Here is a 14,705-nt window from a genome sequence, read left to right on the forward strand (position 1 = left end):
CTGGTGCCGGAGTCACTACGGATCCTTGTTCATCAAAAAGAGGAGTGCTCCCGGGGCCCTGCAGGTGAGCGCCTTATTTGCGCCTTATGTATCATGAACGGTCAAACACTGACTCAATGCACTTCGGTGTACTCTGGGCAGTGCACGATGTCAAGTTGCTAGCGCACTATGACCCTGCCAAGGCAGACATATCTCAAACTTTGGCGTTGAAACGGCCGACATATCACTGTGGCAAGGTCCATGTCCGTCGCAGTTGTGCGCGCGGTACTTGCCTGAGATTTGCTGAGAGGATTGCTGACAGGTCGTTGACAGCGCCGCCGGACGGGTGGACGCGGACAGTCATAGAATCGTGGCGATTTTGGCATGTTTATGTTGTCTCGAGGTCAGCTCGCCAACCGTGCCATACGAAACGAGGCAATGTCGCCAGTACATATTAGTAGCGATGGGAAGTCGGCGACTGGTCCGACAAGGAGCATCCCATCTCAACACATGGTAACGAGAGCAAGTCACATCAGGAACTGAACGTCGGTTTCACTGATTGGCCTCGTGCTGAACGGAAGGGACACCCTGTTTTGAAGGCGCCTGAAAGAAGTGGTCACCGGTCTCTTCACTCGCAAGTAAGTACGATGTTTCCAGAAATAGTCTGAATGGGAGAACTCCCCTCTCGGAACGTTACACGCACTCTGACTGCTGGCATGACTAGGCACATATCAAAAACCTCTCGAGCTTCGAGTATTTCAGCCAATCGCGAACGTCCCTCCTGTACTATGGTGCAAAAACCTGTCAAAAATCACAATGAGTCTGAGCGGTCAAACTCTAACAAAGATTCTCTCGATTTTGTCATACTCGCCGTTGATTTCCATTCTCCAGATATCCGAGGGCGTTCGTGTAGTCGGCTTCTTCCGGGTACGTGTACCCAGGTGGTGCGTGCGAGGGAACGCTGACCCCCGGAGCACCAGCAGTCGTGACGGCAATCTTCTGAGCGACCAACGGCTCATTGGTATGTATTTTTGGCACGAATCCCGCGGCCTCAGGAGGAAGCAGGGCTAAGGCGTACTGCGTTATTCTGTTCGCATCAGTAATCTTGGTAGATCACTCATCCTAGCGGGCGCGCGTCAAACTCGGCGGTGTGGAGGACGGACGTACCCTCAAAGAGAAGCCTGGGCAGACGAAGCTGGGCTTGCTGTCTGGCTTCACTAGCAGTTCTCCCCATAAGGCACGCTTGCCCCCACTAGGTGATCCGGCGTCCGAAGGCCAGAAATATGCGGTACCGACTCTCTCCTGGAAGACCTGGTCGCTGCGTGCGCCGGCGTCCTCAGACATTGCATGCTGTCCAAGCACGCGGGAGCGAACAAGATATAGATTCATGGAAGCCGGCGTGCTGAGAAGATCCAGAGCCTGCTCATCGTCGCTGGCAACTGTCAACGACAGTGGAATCGGTGAGCCTCGCGCGCAGCTCAGCTATCCAATGTCACAATCTGTTTAGGCACACAAAGGTAAGGCTGTGCGCGCACCGGTCGTGCAACCGCCAGCTGATTGAGTGAACCTTAGAGATTCCCAGGTACTAGACAGCAGCCGGGATCTGCTCACCGTGTACTCGACGTCCACCTGTCGAGCGTCGAACAGCGTTCCGGTAACTTTCGCGGACGGTCCAACCTTCCAGCCCTCCGGATCTCCGTCGGGACCGACAAGTGCAGTGCCATCACGATACGCAGCCATCCGGAGTCGGGCGGGTGGCTCCGCCCGTGTGACGGGCAGATACACGAGTGGGCAGACCAGTCTGCAGATGGCATGTCAGACTGCTCGGAACTCATCCGAGGCCCGCACGGATCGCACGTACGTTTGATTAGATTTGAAGAGGCCTCGCCGCACGGTGGCGACGAGCTGGTACTCAATGTAGGCGGGGCCGCCTTTCTCCGAGAAACTGGGAGGGAGCGGGCATGTCGGCGAGGACGCCTTGGATCTGCCACTGCTTGGGAGGGGGATCTCATCTGGCAGTGTGATAGAGAACGGCCAATTGCTCCGACCTGCAGCCAGCTTCGGTGCTGAAGGATCTTTGCCACTCCACAGAGTCTTTGAAATACAGAGAAGCCTTTCCTCCTCTTGTCCTACAGCCGTCAGGCTAGCGCCTACCTGTCAACGCCACATAGTACATGCAAGATTGTCATGGTCAATATAGACGAATGACAAGCGGCCGCTTTGTATAAAATACGCACTGTGATAGACAACTCCTTCGGCTTTCCTGCTTGACCGTAGTCGATCTCGACAGTACCCCGGACCGTGTCTGCATTTGCGAAGAGAGGGCGCTGCTTGGGACTCTTAGCTCGGCTCTCCACAGTGAGCCACAACCACGCCTTTCCCGTTCCATTCTCAAGCTGTGCCGTATATTTGACGGGTTCTGCGCGTTCGCCCCCGGTATCAGTGTATTCGGGTGGACACTGCGAGGCATCTCGGTCGATAGCCATGCGACAGCTAGAAGACATGGCATGTAGCTTCAGTCCTAGTATGTCATGGTCAGAGGAACACTCACACTCCCTAGTGCCGCAGTGCGCAAGAGGTTCTGAAAGACTCGCTAGTCCTCCGCGAGATAGCTAAGCATCCTTATCTCCGCGTACGGTATCATTCGCCCAAACGCAGGAGCACGGGCCTGAAGCCATTGAATTCGGACCGTGACGATGACGCGCTGGAACTGCTTGGTCAAAACAAGATCATGAAGCGCGTGCAAGCACACTCGCAGGGACAGTTGTGCCCCATCAAGATCGTGCTTCCCAGGAACGTGGGACGTGAAAGAACTCAAGTCAAGTGGCACTGGATCGCGATCTAAGCGTACGTTGTTCGTCAGGCACAGCACACTTGACTTCACGTCGTAAGTGGAATTCTAAGCCTCCATTACATGATTACTGGGAGTGGAGTGTACTATAGAGAAGCTGCAGTATAGGATGTATGGACCAAGACGAAGGTAAGAGACTATTTGACTGTTCATTTATACTACTGGTGATGCTAGGGTGATTAGCCTTCTACGAGGGCATTAGGGTAGAGTACGACGGGACTACAGCTACAAAGGACGGCAGTCGATGCGGTCGGAAGGATGAATGGAAAAACTGGACAGCGAAGGAACGAAAGCGCGAGAACGAATAGCCAGACAGGCTGGAGTGAATCTTACAGACGGCGCAGACCGAAGTTATTTCTGCGATGATCTTGACCGAAAATCAGACGCAACGACTCGCAAATGACCTAGGTAACCACTTACACGGGGACATATGCACACGCAATACCGCGTTTGTTACAGTTGGCACAGATTGGTCGACCGTCGCATTTCATTTTGCGACCTGAAAATGGAATGAAGTCAGTGGGTGGACAAAGCAGCGAGAGGACAATGAACCGGAACGTACCTCGACAGAACTGACATGCCATGGGCGTCCTGCGCGGGGTGCGAGGAGAATAAGATCCCCCCTCGGAGTCATCGCTGCGATTGCCACTCTGAGACTAGGCGACATCGAGTCAGCGCAACTGGTTCTGGTTGTCGGAGCAAAAATACCTCACCTGTTCGCGCTCGGACATTGGCTGATCTGAAAAGTAGAGGAACTAAGGGTGAAGGAGTGGAATAGAGTAGTTGGCGGGGTGGGGCAAGTTGACGCAGGCCGTACCATAAGCCGGGCTTTTATACTAGGACATTGCCAATTGCGTTTCGATCAGCCGCGAACAACGGTAGGGGGACCTGCCACGTTCCCATATACTGTAACCATCTCGGCACGCAAACCCCAGCAGCAACAAAGCGACCTTGGGACGCCAAAGAGAGACGATTGTGACCGAGTCCAGACGCGTTTCAGCTGCGGCCATTCATAGCAGATAGCGCTCAGGAGCAAAAGGGTGCCAACCGACTCGTTTGACTAATGAGGCGGCGTGATGAAGTCATGTACTCGCGCGTACAGGGTCGCGACACTAGCCTTTCAAGGACCCTCTGCGGTCTTCCCGATTTGCCGGGAAGCCACGAGCTGGCGTAACGGGAGATCTGCTCCGCTCAGATTGCCGGCTGCGACGCCGCTGCGTACCGCCGGTTCGTTAGCATATGATCCTCTGAATAACCGTACGCCGGCGAAAATGCCCAGCGAAAAGCCTCGACACTTGCTGACACCGCCTCAATATGGAATACCTGAAATGCCGTCATGATACGAGACAGAAGTGGGCCACGACACGGTAGCCGGAGTGCGGCGGGTTTGCAACCCGCGAGCAGCTTTCCACTCCTGGTGTGTCCCGCTTGGGTCGTCACCTGGATACGTCTGTCGCTGTGTCCACCAATTTTATATGAAACACAAGAGAGAAGTGCTAGTCCGAACTTCTCGCAAGATGTAACTTGAAGACGCAGCCAGAACCAAGCGTCAGGACACAATCTGAGATAAGCTGCCAGTTATAGGCCCGCGAAGGGGCCCAGAAGCAGGCCTAAGCAGGCGAACTACGTAGCTTCGGCTGACCAGGGCCCTCCTCGGCCTCTCGGCATTGCAAGCTGTGCAGAGCCTGCAGGAGCGCCGACGACGGGAGAACCCTGATCACATCGGTATGATCTGTGGCACCCGCGTGGGCAGTGCGCAACCGGTGTTCGCGACAAATTCGTCAGTGCACAAGTTGCGCGCGGCATGTCCGCCGGGTGCGCGTCGGGAGTGCCACGCCCGCCGCACACCGTGTCAGAAAGACAGCAACAGGAAGCAGGCCCGCAGGCTGCACCATACATGTGGAGCAATACAGTGTCCCTGACACGCGTTCTTGCGCAGCGGGAGACCAGACCAGACCCTGCCAGGAGGAACGCATCTCCCTGGACATTGTTAACGACGAACACATGAAAGGGTCCTTGGGGGTCCAGAATGATAGTTACAATTTCACGAGATGATGGCAGCCATAGCAAATAGCGTCTCCCCGGAGCAGCAACCCTCAACAGGAAATGAGGAGGGGACGCACTATTCTCGGAGCCAACCCGTTTCTTGAACGAAGTGCCACTGCGCAGATGTCAAGTTATCGCTAACCAGACAACATCCCTGTGCGAGTCACTGGGGCAGATTGTGTCTCAGTGAGTCGACGCGAAGGCATTGATGGGTGACCCAGTGGCGAATTCTCGTCAGCATCGGACAGAATGCACAGGACTGTCACATCACCTACTATGTATGACTCCCCGGTACCACGACATTGCCACCTACGAGCTTGCGTCTGTGTTCACCGGTCACCGGCGGAACACAGCTGGCACTGCAGCCAAGAACCGTTCTGTGGTGAAATATAGATCATACGCCAGTTCGTGAGCGGTCTAGGTGCGGCCCTAGGTACCTGCCGAGTCAGTCGCGAACCACGTATATCTTCGTGCAGCTGCGGATGACAGCGATCGTCATGCAACCCTGATCTGAAGTCGGAGGCTGGAGCCGGAGCCCATTGAAAGGTTCATCAGTGGCAGCGAACGTTGTCCAGTTTGAGACAGGACCGCACTCCTCCGTGCAAGGAGTACGACACGTTCTGTATGACTTTATACGCCAAGACCAGTCTTGCCTCGTCCAGCTCTTGCTCCATTCGACCTAACACATCTATGCAAATACAGGCGGATGGTCGCAGCTATCAGCGCGCCCCATCATGGCCGTCCCGGCATGCCATGATGCAGTGCTTCGCGGAAACAGAACGGAGCAGGCTCCCGCGAGGGCTCGGGCACCTGTCAGGATGAATTAGCCTTGCTCCCTGCCAATAGAGGATACGTACGACGGGCCGACTATTGGTTATTGCACAGGACGCAACAGCCGCTACTTAGTGCCACCGTAGCCAAATAGCTGGGTCCGGGATGTGCCCATGGAACTGTGCACTTACTAATACTGTAAGGCCCACAGAAGCCTTGCAGAAAACGCTTATTTCTTGCTACGCCCAGGTATAAGTATAGGATGAGTCTGTGTCACCGCTAACTCACCAAGCCGTCAGAACATGCGTACACGCGCTACAAATGGTGCGCGACCACAAGGCTTGCGCCAATTTCCTTGGATATACGAAGAGTAAACGTTTGAACAGCAGGAGAATTAAGTAAGTACTGAGAAGCGGGGGAAGCAAAGGATCGTTCCTGAGACGCACCGTCGTCATACTGTCGTAAATCACCTAGGATGTGACAGGACCAGAATGCTGCGCATTTCAGATGGAAGTAGCGGGACAGTAGTACCCGGCTCCGTAGGTCCCTACTAGGTCGGTCCTAAGGTTCAGGTACTTGCTCCAGAGCGATCCGAGCGCGACATCCTGGACCTCAATGTCTTGCTCTGGAGCAGTCCAACTGCGACGTCTTGTGGGAACATGGTACGGCAGTGTCTTCGCAAGATCGTTTTGTAAGCAGCTTAGTGCACTCACTTTCAACTTATCGGTTAGCAGTCTGAATCAGATTCGGGAGACGGCGGCTCCCCCAGCGGGCCACGAGAGTAAACTATTTGGGGAAAACTCGTTGTTGGCAGTCGGCGCCCTTTGTGATACTAAATATCAAGACACCGCCGCGGATCGTGGTAGAATCAAGCAGCTGGAGGACGAGGTGGAGGAGCTGAACATCAGAGCAACGCGCGCCCGCACAACGCCACCGCGGCTAACTTATGGCGAACGTTCGTGACAGACGCGTGACAGCCACGTACCGTGACATCGTCACGATGTGTCACATGAACGCGCCGTGGCGTCGGTCGCGTCGAGTCGCATCCTGCGGCTTGTCCTGCGGTGGTTTGTTCTTCTTGACATCACAACCTGCTGGCTCTCAACGCGCCACATTACTTCTTGACGGATTATAATGGCGTCGTTCTCAGGCGGGTAAGTTGCTTGCTCTAGGCTGAACTCCACGATCGACTGAGCCACAGTCGAATGCAGCTCTTCCGCCTTTGGCATCAAGCCAGCTAACCAGACCGGGAGCTCGCTCTTTGGGCAACCCAATCAATCCAACCCGCAGGGATCTCTCTTTGGCAGCACAAACACGCAGCAGCAGAACACGGGCCTGGGCGCGTTCGGCTCACAGCCCCAAACACAGAACCAGGGTCCTGCAGCGGGCTCGTCCCTCTTTGGCATGCCACAGGGCCAGAACCCGAACCAGCAGCAAAATCAGAACCAACCTGCGCAGGGAACGGGCTTGTTCGGAGGTAATGCTTACGGGCAGTCGCAACAGCCGGCCCAGCAGCCTGGTCAGTCTACGGGGCTGTTCGGCCAGACGAATACCCAGCAGCAAGCACCATCCAGTGGCCTGTTCGGGCAGTCAAATACGAATACAAATCAGCCTGCGCCCTCGGGTGGATTGTTTGGACAGTCGAACGCCAACAATCAGCAGCAAGCGCCATCGGGGGGCCTGTTTGGGCAGTCGAACGCGAACAACCAGCAGCAAGCGCCGTCGGGGGGCCTGTTTGGACAACCCGCAGCGAATACGCAACAGGGCAGCACATTGGGCTCATCCCTATTCGGGAACACGCAGAACCAACCTCAGCAACCTCAGCAACAGAGTTCCTATAATCTCGGTGCTTTCGGTTCAAGTACAACTGGGCCGACCTTGGGTCAGTCGACAGGCTTGGGCGCGCTTGGTGGGGCGAAACCTGGTGGAGGCTTCGGTGCATCTACACTAGGTACCTCTACTCTAAACATAGCGGCACCTGGTAACTCACTGTTGTCCAAACCGTCTGCTCAAGGGTCGTAAGTTACAGATGCCACTCGCTGTGGCTGCTAACGAGGTTGCTTATGAACGTCGAACAGCTCACTATCGACAGCCCAAGCGTCCGGTGTACCCCCCTTCACGAAGTCGACAAAGTTCAACGACCTCCCTGATGGCCTGAAGAAGACCTTCGAGGACATTGAGTATGTGCCTCTTCGTTCCCTCCGATAGCGTCATTGACGACGGTCTCTTCGCAGCACGTTCATACAGGGTCGTGTTCAGATCAGCAATGATCTGAAGCAGCGGAAATTGGGTGAGGAGGCAACGAAAGGTCAGGATGATGTTCGAGCAGTACACAAGGCGAGTGGTTTGGTAGTGCCATAGCATCTCATGTCTGAATTGCTTCATGCAGGAACTCGTCAACGCTATCACTACCCTCCACTCCGATGTCATGCACATGCGAGATCTGAAGGCGAAGGTGAACCAGACCGTCCAGGACACCATCGTCGCGACACACATCGTCGATGGCTTCCGCAATCCACAACAACACGGTGCCTACTTGAAGAGTCACGCGAACTTCCCATTAGAGTACGTTCTATCGTCGTTGGATGGCCCCGACAGCTACCGACGTTGTGCCGGACTAGGTTCTTTATGCGTGTGACGGAACAAATGGCTGAGCGGCTACGATGGTACAAGACAACTATCGAGGTATGTCTTCCTTTGAGCGCACGAACGCGTAACCGAACCTCCCCCTAGCAAATCGAGCGGAAGCTCTCTTCTGCAGCCGCGCAATCACAGCAGACTCCACAGGGTACGTGCCTTAGCGTCTTCTTCATGTCGGTCGTACTCAAGTCGCGTGCGCGTCTAGCCATCTCGACCACACTAGGGGCACAGCATGCAACGTTCGTCGCACTCGCGAGCAAGACCGCCGCGCTGAACGCGGAGCTACAGAAGATCAAGATGCTCTACACGCAACTCTGGCGCCAAAAGACGGGCAGCATGCGTGATCCGTTTAATGAGCTCGATAGAGGCAGCACCGCCGAGTTCGGGCTCGAGAGCATCCGCGCGTGAATTTGTATCGGACTATATGGATGGCGACGGCGTTTGCAGCATTGTATTGATAGTCATGACCTTTACCGCGTCGGCCGAGGTCTTTCATCTCACTCTGCCCGCATTACCCGCAGCGAGCCCCGCGCCGTTGTAGGACAAAGCGATGCATCACAGCTTTCTCCTGGTCGACTCCCGAGGATCCTGTCTGCGGATCGCTACGGACCGTGGATCAACCCAGGAACGCCGTTGCTCAAACGCGCCCAATCGATGTCACCGATAAGTACGGCGCGCAACACATAATGCCACATAAGTCTGATGCGATAACTCCGGTTGCCTGGAATGATGCCTTTCAGCATTGAGTGCAAGCCAGAGCTACGTAGAGGATTCATGAGAAGAGCGAGGGCTTACGGAGCCTGAGTATCGATATCGTTGAACACTCAGTAGCCTCTGATCTGAAGTTCATGCATCCTACTGCGATGTCAACGTTCTACGCTGGTCTACGACGCCCGGGCAGTGCATGCTTATGTAGTACTTAGTCGCCATGCGACGTACCGTGTCTCGGGTCGGTCGAGTACTATTGGACAGTGAATAGGGTCGATAGACGCTACCTTGGCGTGGCTGGGCTAAAGATCGCGCGGGCGTCGTCCTCTGATTCCTCGGAGTCGCGCTGTCACCAGGCCAGCGACCTGAACCGAGGTGCGCGTACCGAAATGAAGACGAGGGGTTAGGGGGGTCGGATGCACCTATCTCGGACTCTCCTTTGCGGCCTTCAACGCGTCTACTACTCGTTCTCGATGCGGCCCCTCCATGTCCAATGCGCCTGCCGACTCGGAGTCGGATGCCTGTGAGAAGACACCGCATCACTTGTCAATGATATGTCCAGTCATCACATGGCGCGTATCTTGTTCTCCCCTGTGAGCCATCCGTCAGCCTGCAGGCTTTCAATGGCCGCATATATATAGGTGCATGGCAATGGCGTGTTGCCTCCAGCCCGGCCTCTCTACTTAGACTCGCCAGGATGAAGTCGTTCGGACTGTTCGTGGGGCTCCTCGTCGCCGCCGGTGTCGCCGCCGCGCCGGGCAAGGACTACGAACACAAGGTCAAGGAATCTGTCGCGCCGCCCAGGGGCTGGACGAAGGTCAAGCCGGCCCCGGCCGACCACTTCATTGACCTTCGTATTGGTCTGCCGCAGCCCAAGTTCCATGAGCTCGAGCAGCACTTGTATGAAATCAGGTTCGTGGTCGGTCCGGTCGTGGTGTAGATCAACTGACGATCGGATGGTACATATCAGCGATCCCTTCCATGAGCGCTACGGAGCCCACCTCTCGAAAGAGGAGGTCGAGGCCCTTATTGCGCCTCACGAAGAGAGCGTGAGCGCGGTCGACGAATGGCTTGCGAGTTATGGGTTTGCATCGCACGAGCTGTCGCGTTCGTCTGCTGGCGACTGGGTGAAGCTCCGCATCCCGGTTAGCCTTGCCGAAGAGATGCTCAAGACGGTAAGGAATGGTCGTGTGCCCCTAAGAGCAGTACTCTCAGCCTTATAATAATACGTTTATAGGAGTACCACGTCTGGCAACACGAAGAGAGCGGGGATGCTGTCGTCCGCACGACGTCTTACAGCCTGCCTGAGCATCTGCACGTGCACATCGACGTCGTCCAGCCTACTACGACGTTTGCCCGTATGAGGGGTATGAAGGCGACGTATCACTATGCAGACGAGGAAGCACGCGTTGTCAACATCGCGCAGCCCACCATCCCCATCCCGTCGGCGTACAACGGACAGGTTAACTCGAGCTGCAACGGCTCGCTCACCCCCACCTGCCTCCGCGAGCTCTACAACATCGGTGACTACACGCCCCAGGCTGCGGATGTTAACAAGATTGCTTGCACAGGCTATCTTGAGCAGTACGCTAACTTCGAGGACTTCAATGACTTCAACGCGAAGTACCTCCCCGAGGCGATCAACTCGACGTTTGACGTCATATACATCAACAGTGAGTCTCGGTGATCATCAGCACAAGCCAAGGTCTAATTACGTCGAACCATAGATGGGAGCAATGACCAGAGTCTTGACGCAGCGGGTGTTGAGGCAGACCTTGGTACGGTTCCTTCAAAGCTACAATTGGCATTGGTATCTCATTGTGTATATAATTTGACTATTTTAGACACTCAGTATGCGTTCGGTTTGTCATACCCAACGCCAGCTACGTTCTACACGACGGGCGGAAGTCCTCCGTTCATTCCCGATGACATCACGACCTCCGACTCGAACGAGCCATATGCTGATGTACGTCTTGCCTCCTAAAACAGAATTTTTGCTCACTGATATTTCTTCTCCAGTGGCTCTCCTACATCCTGAACGACCCCAATCCGCCGCAGACCATCTCCACCAGCTACGGAGACGATGAGCAGACTGGTGAGGCCCCCATCGCACGTTATTGCACGACTTCGCTGACCCTGTGATCCCAGTCCCGTACAGCTACGCGACGCGCGTCTGCCGGGAGCTTGCTCAGCTCGGTACGTCAATCAGCGTGTAGCTGTCGAGCGAGCATCTAGCTGACTGTGTGCAGGTGCTCGCGGCGTCTCGATTATCTTCAGCTCTGGTGACAACGGCGTGGGTGATGGCGATTCGGATCCAGCCACCCAGGAATGCTACACGAACAATGGTCTTAATGAGACGAAGTTCGTCCCAGCGTTCCCTGCGAGCTGCCCCTAGTATGTGTGGTCCCTTCAATTTAAGGTGTTGTGACTGACGATATGTCGACATGTTTGCGTATCAGCGTGACCGCCGTTGGTGCGACCTGGTACATCCCAGAAGAGACGTACTTCATCTCGGGCGGCGGATTCAGCAACTACGTGAGTATCTCTCTGCTCACGTGAATTTGTGACTGAGATGTGTTTGTATAGTTCTCTCGGCCCTTGTACCAGGACATCGCTGTTCCTCACTACGTGAAGAACCTTGGCAACACCTACGAGGGTCTTTACAACGCGTAAGTTCACTACAATGCTTGAACCCATACCGACGGTTAACCATTCAAATATTATCCTCCGGCAGGTCTGGTCGTGTAAGTTCTCCCTTCAACTCGCAATGCTCACTGGGATCAACGTTCTAACCTCGTCCAAACAGGCCTACCCCGACGTCGCAGCCCAAGGCCAGTTCTTCTGGATCTTCAGCGGCGGCGAGAACTTCCTTATCGGCGGCACGTCCGCCGCGGCGCCCACTGTCGGCGGCATCGTATCGCTCCTCAACGACGCTCGCCTCGCGAAAGGCCTCCCTGCGCTCGGCTTTTTGAACCCGCTCATCTACGCCATCGGCGCGATCGTCCCGGATGCGTTCAACGATATCGTGGGCGGGAGCAACCGTGGCTGCGGTACCGAGGGCTTCACCGTACGTCGTCGCTGAGTTTCCTTCGATGCATACTTTAGTGACTGATTTGTGCGTCGTTAGGCTGAGGTTGGCTGGGACCCCGTCACCGGATTCGGCACGCCGAACTTCGGGAAGCTGCACGACATCGCTGTCGGCAACATTGGTGGACTGTTCGACTTCTGAAGACGATGCTGAGTAGACAACGGGCTGCACGTAGCTTACGCTCGTCGTCCTCGGACTTGCTTCATCTACCTAATCTAGCGGACCTCAGAACATGTAGCCTCGACCGTAGTATATAGCATATGGACTGCAGAAGCGTCTAGGATAAACATCGTAGCATACTGGAGACAGTCTCAGACCACATCGCATTGTTTTGCGTTCACACTTGACAGCTATGCCTGGCAGCAACCCGAAAACCAAACGAGTAATGTACAACGATAGCACAACCCCAAGCGATAACATGAGTATCATGCACCAACTTCAGTCTGAGGCGTGACGATTATAGGGGCCGCCTGAGGCCGAGGAGCTGGGGGTGCACCGACCGGGAGCGGTGTGCGCGTCCAGTCTGGCAAAACGTTCCTCGATGACGGTGCGGTGTCGGCGGTGCCCTCCATAGCATCATCTTCGTCTTCCGGCTGAGCGTCCGCTTCGTCCCATCGCTCTCTTGCAACCTCGACACCACCGGTCTTCAGCGCTCTGTATCACAGTGAAAATATGATCAGTCGGGTGGCAAGGGGTATAACGAAGGAGACGAACCCAGCGAGAGATCCTCCTACCCATGCCATTGTAGCAGGTGTGAATGCGGGTGCCTTGCCGGCATTCGTGACGAAGCTCGCGGATGTCGGCGGGGGTGGGGACGGATTGTTCAGGATAGCAAAGTAGGGAAGTAATGGACGGAGCGGGGCATAGCGGTCGTATGGTGCCGGCCGCGGCCGCCCGGGGCGGCTTGGAGGACGGGTTGACGTTGGCGCGGATGAGTTGATGGCGCGGACGAGCTCTGCTTGGAGACGAGGGATGAACCCTGGCAGCATGGGCGTGCCACCGACGACCAGGATGGTAGAGGCAAGCGTCTTGCGAAGGTCAACGGGTACCTACGAGAAATGGTTAAGCATGGACAGTAAGGGCGTCAGCATCAAGACAGCCACCTTCAGCAGGGAGTCGAGGATAACCTCAGCCATACTGCTCTCATCGACATCACCACCCTCGAAGAGCACTTCTGCCCCGCGTTCCCTGATCCAGCCTGGTATGATGAGGGTGCCCTTCCCAGTCCCCGCTTGCTGGTCTCTCGGCGGGTCAATATGCATATGGAGGTCCGTCGCGGTAGAATGCCGCTTGTACATCTCCGCGAGGGCCTGCAGGTGAGTCTCGCCAGGACGCGGGCCATCGGGATGGACTTGTGACCGCGAGACTACGGAGAAGCCTGACGACGCGGCGTAGTTGCTATCCATCTCAGATGCGGACACGCGAGAGAAATCAGACTCGGACATCGACGCAGGGTCGCTGGAGGGAGGGAGGTCGTGCTCAAACGAGTCGTCGCCCGAGGGTGACGTGACACGGGTGGCACCGCTGTCGGCCAGGTCAAGAGTCTCGCCTACGAAGCAGCAGCGTGTCTTGATCTCCTCTATGACCGGGCCTGCGAGCACTTCGTCGGGTACACGCATAGAGCGCGTAGCGGCAGGGATGTTGGCGGCGCCGCTCAGTGAAGTCAACGGCGGGATGTAGGTACCGAAGAGGAGGAGTAGTGCTCGGATGTGCGATGACAAGCGCATACCGGCGAGAGGGGTTGTACGCAGCTGGGGGAACAATGGTCTAGAGGAGAATATCTACGACAACTATTCGTCAGCTTGGTATGAAAACATTGTGGAGACACTCACGGGTAGGACTGTGGACTCTAGATGACCGCAGTCTAGTACGAGACCTGTAATCCTGCCTGCTGCAAGCAATGCGAGGAGATGGCTTGAAGCAAACGAGATGGACGGGACCTAACACCGTTACGGACTGTACAATGTACCAGAGGTTTGCAAGCTCACCTGCAGATTGTCGAACAATATTCGAGCAACAATATCCTTGATGTGCAGTGGCATTAACGGGTGCTCCACCAATATCACTTTGCGCGACTTCGGGTCGGTCATGAGTGAGCTTTGTCTGCACTTCAGCACACGATGCACAAGTCCGGTCATTGTACACACGCACTCGTGGAATACTGCACGCAGTCGACTTTGCAACCTTGCCTCCAGCATCTTATCCTCCTCTTCCCGCTCGGCAGGTTTGGACGCACGATTCAGTGTCCAGAGTGACGAGCCGTTGTCTCCGGCTGTCAAGACGTCTCTTGGTTTGCCCTCTCCACTAAACCCTACCTTCCATATGCGCGACCCGGGGTCTATGACCACCCTATCCTCAGTTCCGTATAGCGAATGCCTCCGAGTGGTCTGGTAGTGCGGGGACGATTGGATGATGTGAGAAGTCGCTACTCGCGTTGTTTGAGGAGTGGTGGTGGCCATATTGCTGGAGTCATGACCAGCCCTTCTTGGAGTCGCAGTGACTGTAGACATTTCCTCTTCCTAGGGGAGGGTAGGCCGTACCCGACGTATCTCAGCGAGCTGGAAAGACGATCAGAAAGACAAAGGCCGAGGCAATTTCAAGACGTCCAGATGGATAACCTGC

At 55.6% G+C, this 14,705-nt stretch overlaps 4 protein-coding genes across 4 annotated transcripts; 2 read left to right on the forward strand and 2 right to left on the reverse strand.

Annotated features, from left to right (window-relative positions):
* Nucleotides 1-840: 840 nt before the first annotated feature.
* On the reverse strand, nt 841-2,465 carry C8Q71DRAFT_715091 (uncharacterized protein; the record flags this gene model as incomplete). The annotated part of the gene is made up of 6 exons (XM_047921019.1): nt 841-1,056; nt 1,147-1,461; nt 1,515-1,532; nt 1,591-1,780; nt 1,841-2,129; nt 2,213-2,465. The coding sequence occupies 6 exons, from the start codon at nt 2,463-2,465 to the stop codon at nt 841-843; spliced, it is 1,281 nt and encodes a 426-aa protein (XP_047774724.1).
* A 4,145-nt stretch (nt 2,466-6,610) lies between these two features.
* Nucleotides 6,611-8,980, forward strand: C8Q71DRAFT_781639 (uncharacterized protein). Its single transcript, XM_047924883.1, has 9 exons — nt 6,611-6,801; nt 6,859-7,599; nt 7,642-7,644; nt 7,726-7,827; nt 7,882-7,984; nt 8,037-8,212; nt 8,269-8,332; nt 8,381-8,435; nt 8,493-8,980. Exons 1-9 carry the CDS (start codon nt 6,782-6,784, stop codon nt 8,693-8,695), a joined length of 1,467 nt encoding a protein of 488 aa, XP_047774725.1. The 5' UTR covers nt 6,611-6,781; the 3' UTR covers nt 8,696-8,980.
* Nucleotides 8,981-9,230: 250 nt separating this feature from the next.
* On the forward strand, nt 9,231-12,366 carry C8Q71DRAFT_294767 (tripeptidyl peptidase A). The gene is made up of 13 exons (XM_047917612.1): nt 9,231-9,907; nt 9,966-10,170; nt 10,233-10,668; nt 10,723-10,773; nt 10,840-10,961; nt 11,015-11,090; nt 11,144-11,191; nt 11,245-11,389; nt 11,455-11,530; nt 11,582-11,664; nt 11,730-11,739; nt 11,802-12,062; nt 12,123-12,366. Exons 1-13 carry the CDS (start codon nt 9,693-9,695, stop codon nt 12,222-12,224), a joined length of 1,830 nt encoding a protein of 609 aa, XP_047774726.1. The 5' UTR covers nt 9,231-9,692; the 3' UTR covers nt 12,225-12,366.
* On the reverse strand, nt 12,293-14,698 carry C8Q71DRAFT_295128 (actin-domain-containing protein). The gene is made up of 6 exons (XM_047917613.1): nt 14,235-14,698; nt 14,072-14,180; nt 13,916-14,023; nt 13,187-13,864; nt 12,798-13,132; nt 12,293-12,737 (listed from the first exon to the last, which is right to left on the reverse strand). Exons 1-6 carry the CDS (start codon nt 14,591-14,593, stop codon nt 12,509-12,511), a joined length of 1,818 nt encoding a protein of 605 aa, XP_047774727.1. The 5' UTR covers nt 14,594-14,698; the 3' UTR covers nt 12,293-12,508.
* Nucleotides 14,699-14,705: the final 7 nt, after the last annotated feature.

Source organism: Rhodofomes roseus, assembly GCF_022264815.1.
Source record: "Rhodofomes roseus strain CIRM-BRFM 1785 chromosome Unknown C8Q71scaffold_25, whole genome shotgun sequence".
Lineage (NCBI taxonomy): Eukaryota > Fungi > Basidiomycota > Agaricomycetes > Polyporales > Fomitopsidaceae > Rhodofomes > Rhodofomes roseus.